The sequence below is a fragment of the Gigantopelta aegis genome, chromosome 10 (assembly GCF_016097555.1).
Source record: "Gigantopelta aegis isolate Gae_Host chromosome 10, Gae_host_genome, whole genome shotgun sequence".
Taxonomy (NCBI): Eukaryota; Metazoa; Mollusca; class Gastropoda; order Neomphalida; family Peltospiridae; genus Gigantopelta; species Gigantopelta aegis.
This window is the reverse complement of record NC_054708.1, coordinates 88,767,074-88,773,073: the sequence shown is the minus strand read 5'-3', so window position 1 is coordinate 88,773,073 and position 6,000 is coordinate 88,767,074. Positions and strand designations below refer to the sequence as shown.

The 6,000-nt window shown below is 47.8% G+C and overlaps 1 protein-coding gene across 1 annotated transcript in view; it reads right to left on the bottom strand.

The window, feature by feature from the left end:
• Window positions 1–6,000, bottom strand: part of LOC121384238 — a 29,331-nt gene that overhangs the window by 3,586 nt on the left and 19,745 nt on the right. Inside the window, exons 4-5 of the mRNA XM_041514526.1 lie at window positions 2,659–2,842; window positions 808–885 (exon numbers count right to left, since the gene is read on the bottom strand). Of these exons, the coding sequence (XP_041370460.1) occupies window positions 808–885; window positions 2,659–2,842 (262 nt within the window). The remainder of the gene's footprint in view (window positions 1–807; window positions 886–2,658; window positions 2,843–6,000) is intronic.

Below are 6,000 nucleotides of genomic sequence, written 5' to 3'. Positions count from 1 at the left end.
ATGTGGGTGTAGATGGTGATATGATATTACCACTGGGTGATGGGTGTAGATGGTGATATGATATTACCCTGGGTGATGTGGGTGTAGATGATGATATGATATTACCACTGGGTGATGTGGGGTAGATGGTGATATGATATTACCCTGGGTGATGTGGGTGTAGATGGTGATATGATATTACCACTGGGTGATGTGCGTGTAGATGGTGATATATTATCCTGGATGATGTGGGTGTAGATGGTGATATGATATTACCACTGGGTGATGTGGATGTAGATGGTGATATGATATTACCACTGGATGATGTGGGTGTAGATGGTGATATGATATTACCACTGGGTGATGTGGATGTAGATGGTGATATGATATTACCACTGGGTGATGTGGGTGTAGATGGTGATATGATATTACCACTGGGTGATGTGGATGTAGATGGTGATATGATATTACCACTGGGTGATATGATATTACCACTGGGTGATGTGGGTGTAGATGGTGATATGATATTACCCTGGGTGATGTGGGTGTAGATGGTGATATGATATTACCACTGGGTGATGTGGGTGATATAGATGGTGATATGATATTACCCTGGGTGATGTGGGTGTAGATGGTGATATGATATTACCACTGGGTGATGTGGATGTAGATGGTGATATGATATTACCCTGGGTGATGTGGGTGTAGATGGTGATATGATATTACCACTGGGTGATGTGGATGTAGATGGTGATATGATATGACCACTGGGTGATGTGGATGTAGATGGTGATATGATATGACCACTGGGTGATGTGGATGTATTACCACTGGGTGATGACCTCAACACTGGAGTGGACGTGATTTCCACCGGAGGGGGATCCGTAGAGTTTTGCATGATGTAACCTGTAAGAGATAAAACCTATAATTATCTGTTGAGATGCTGCTGGTATGAAAGGCATTAACGACAGTGGGAGGAGGAACAGGTGATACGACTTGAAGTAAACGTCATTTCCAAACCGGATGTTAGACTTCCTGTGATCTGTCGCACATATGTACATATATCATATTGATTTGCTGACTTAGGTAACAAGTCGAACACATATCGGGTGTGCTTAACAACAGCTTGTTCTGAATATGACTAACTTTCGGCGCACATCGGAAATTTTAGGTATTAAAAAATATATTCGGTCTCTGGTCAAAATTGATTCTATCTTTCTTTTTCTTTTCTTTTCTTGTTTGAAAAGCATCGACTGCACAGAAAAGTTGGTTATATTTAGGGGTGTTATGTCTTCGTCCCTTAGGAGGGGATGACAGAGAATTTGAATTAATTTATTGTTTGAGGCGACGCGACATTAATGCTGGTATAGATGACGCTGTTGTAGCTACTGAAATAAACTTGAAAAAAACAAATGTTGATGTTCAAGGTCAAAATGGACACGCACGCTGACCAGTGACCAGTAGGATACTTTATTATTATTATTTAGTTTTTTAAATTTGGGGGGTAGGGGGGTGGGGGTGGGCGTACAAAGTAACAACACCTCAACACTTTGAAATTACCACTGTTTGATGTGAGCCATATTGTTATTTGAACACTTGGTCCAGACCGTTTCAGAAGACATCCGTTGTCGACACTTAGGCTTATTCTGCTGAACCGCAAACAAAATTCGTTTGAGTTCACTTTCATATAATTATATACTCGTCCCAGAATGTTAGCCAACAACCAGTTAACTTTAAAATTGAAGTATCATTTGAGAACGTGTTATTTAACCTTATTTCAACACAATTCTCAAATCATACTTCATGTTCATAGTTTGAAAGTTGTTGTAATGACAACACATACCACGACCTTTGATATACTAGTTAAGTTACACTGGTTGGAACAAAAAAGAAAAGTCTTCAAGTGTGACTGGACAATTACATCTTAAGCGAGTGGAGGGGGGTTAGCTCAGTCGGCTGAGTGCTCGCTTAAGGTGCTTGCGTTGGAAGATCGAACCACTGCGGTGGATCCATTGAACTAATTGGGGGTTTTTCTCGTTCCAACCGGTGCACCACAATTGGACAAAGGCCGTGTTATGTGCTTTTCTGTCTGTGTAAAAGTGCATAAGCGAGTTTCCTCAGATGATTACGTGTCATAATTGTTTGACATCCAATAGCATATGGTTAATTAATCAATGTGCTTCAGTGGTGTCGTTAGACAAACCAAACATTGAACTGTATAATTATTCTGTTCCCGGTTATTTATAATCCAAAAAGTATCCATTGGACCTTTGTACATTACTATGATGACAACTAGCCACACCCCCCCCCCCCCACCCCACACACAGACAGACACACACACATACGCATGCGCATACAGACACATACATAGACACACACACACATATATATATATATATATATATATATACACACACACACACATACACACACACACACACACACACACACACATATATATATATATATATATATATATATATATATATATATATATACACACACAAACACACGCACACAGACACAAACACGCAGGAACGCACACACACGGGCACGGATACAGACAAACACACACACACACGTGCGCACGCACGCACACACACACTCACGGACACACACACACACGAACACGGCCACGGACACACAGACAGACAGCGAGTTTCGAGGAGCCGTGCGAACCTGTATCACATGTCCTGTGGTAGTAGACGCGCTCTATGTCGGTGTTGAGGCGGAAGTCGCTCATGTGTGTGTATCGCTCCGAGTCGGTGAGGGTGCACACTCGCTGGACGGGGTCGTACAGGAAGGAGCGGCACTCGTATCGCGTCTCGTTCGAACACAGCGCCTCGCACGTCGACACACTCACCTGGGGGAGAGGACACGAAGGGTGGAGTTAACGACATGTTAACACATTTTAAATGTAGGGCCACACAGCGGTGGACCTTCTAAATCACACAACAAAGTACTGCCTGAAAATAGAGAATAACAAACTACTGTTTTGATATCGGACATTAATATAGCGAATACAGCGAGACTACATCCCGCGCGAAAACTGCTACTGAGCTATACCCCGTACGAACACTGCCACTGAGCTATGACCAGTACCAACACTGCCATTGAGCTATGCCCCGTACGAACACTGCCACTGAGCTATGCCCCGTACGAACACTGCCACTGAGCTATATCCCGCACGAAGACTACAACTGAGCTATGCCCCGTACGAAGACTACAACTGAGCTATGCCCCATACGAACACTGCCACTGAGCTATATCCTGCACGAAGACTTCCACTGAGCTATACCGCGTACGAACACTACCACTGAGCTATGCCCCGTACGAACACTACCACTAAGCTATGCCCCATACGAACACTGCCACTGAGCTATGCCCCGTACGAACACTACCACTGAGCTATATCCTGCACGAACACAGCCACTGAGCTATGCCCCGTACGAACACTGCCACTGAGCTATATCCCGCACGAAGACTACAACTGAGCTATGTCCCGTATGAACATTCGACCACTGAGCTACACCCCGTACGAACATTCTACCACTGAGCTACATCCCGCGCGAACACTCCACCACTGAGCTACATCCCGCGTGAACACTGCCACTGAGCTACATCCCGCGCGAACACTGCCACTGAGCTACATCCCGTATGAACATTCGACCACTGAGCTACATCCAGCGCAAACACTCCACCACTGACTACATCCCGTGCGAACACTCTACCACTGAGCTACACCCCGTACGAACACTCTACCACTGAGCTACACCCCGTACAAACATTCTACCACTGAGCTACACCCCGTACGAACATTCTACCACTGAGCTACACCCCGTACGAACTCTGCCACTGAGCTACATCCTGCGCGAACACTACCACTGAGCTACACCCCGTACGAACATTCTGCCACTGAGCTACACCCCGTACAAACACTCTGCCACTGAGCTACACCCCGTACGAACACTCTGCTACTGAGCTACACCCCGTACGAACATTCTACCACTGAGCTACATCCTGCACGAACACTGCCACTGAGCTACATCCCACGCGAACACTGCCACTGAGCTACACCCCGTACGAACTTTCTACCACTGAGCTACATCCCGTACAAACATTCTACCACTGACCTACATCCCGCGCGAACACTACCACTGAGCTACATCCAGCGCGAACACTGCCACTGAGCTACATCCCGTACGAACATTCTACCACTGAACTACACCTCGTACGAACATTCTACCACTGAGCTGCATCCAGCGCGAACATTGCCACTGAGCTACATCCCGCGCGAACATTGCAACTGAACTGCATCTCGCGTGAAATTTGCCACAGAGCTACATCCCGCGCGAACATTCTACTACTGAGCGACATCCCGTACGAACACTCTACCTCTGAGCTACATCCAGCGCCAACACTCTACCACTGAGCTACTTCCCGTACGAACACTCTACCCCTGAGCTATATCCCGCGAGAGTGTTCACTCTACCACGGAGCTGCATCAAGCGCGAACATTGCCACTGACCTACATCCCGCACGAACATTGCCACTGAGCTACATCCCGCGCGAACATTCCCACTGAGCTACATCTAGCGCGAAATTTGCCACTGAGTTACATCCCGCGCGAACATTCTACCACTGAGCTACATCCCATATGAACACTCTACCACTGAGCTACACCCCGTACGAACACTACCACTGAGCTACATCCCGAGAGAACATTCTACCACTGAGCTACACCCCGTACAAACATTCTACTACTGAGCTACACCCCGTACGAACAATCTACCACTGACCTACACCCCGTACGAACACTGCCACTGAGCTACATCCCGCGCGAACACTACCACTGAGCTACACCTCGTATGAACAATCTTACCACTGAGCTACACCCCGTACGAACATTCTACCACTGAGCTACACCCCGTACGAACATTCGAATACTCAGCTACACCCCGTACGAACATTCTACCACTGAGCTACATCCCGCGCGAACACTGCCACTGAGCTACATCCCGCGCGAACACTGCCACTGAGCTACATCCCGTATGAACATTCTACCACTGAGCTACATCCCGCGCGAACACTGCCACTGAGCTACATCCCGCGCGAACACTGCCACTGAGCTACACCCCGTACGAACATTCTACCACTGAGCTACACCCCGTACGAACATTCTACCACTGAGCTACATCCCGTACGAACACTGCCACTGAGCTACATCCCGCGCGAACACTGCCACTGAGCTACTCCCGTATGAACTACCCCGACCACTGAGCTACACCCCGTACGAACATTCTACCACTGAGCTACATCCCGCGCGAACACTGCCACTGAGCTACATCCCGTACGAACATTCTACCACTGAGCTACATCCCGTACGAACACTCTACCACTGAGCTACATCCCGCGCGAACACTCTACCACTGAGCTACATCCCGTACGAACATTCTACCACTGAGCTACATCCCGTACGAACATTCTACCACTGAGCTACATTACGCGCGAACGAACTCTACCACTGAGCTACACCCCGTACGAACACTACCACTGAGCTACATCCCGCGCGAACATTCTACCACTGAGCTACACCCCGTACAAACATTCTACCACTGAGCTACACCCCGTACGAACATTCTACCACTGAGCTACACCCCGTATGAACATTCTACCACTGAGCTACATCCTGCGCGAACACTGCCACTGAGCTACATCCCGCGCGAACACTGCCACTGAGCTACATCCCGTATGAACATTCGACCACTGAGCTACACCCCGTACGAACATTCTACCACTGAGCTACATCCCGCGCGAACACTGCCACTGAGCTACCACTGAGCTACATCCCGTACGAACATTCGACCACTGAGCTACACCCCGTACGAACATTCTACCACTGAGCTACATCCCGCGCGAACATTCTACCACTGAGCTACATCTCGTACGAACACTCTACCACTGAGCTACATCCCGTACGAACACTCTACCACTGAGCTGCATCCCGCGCCAACACTACCA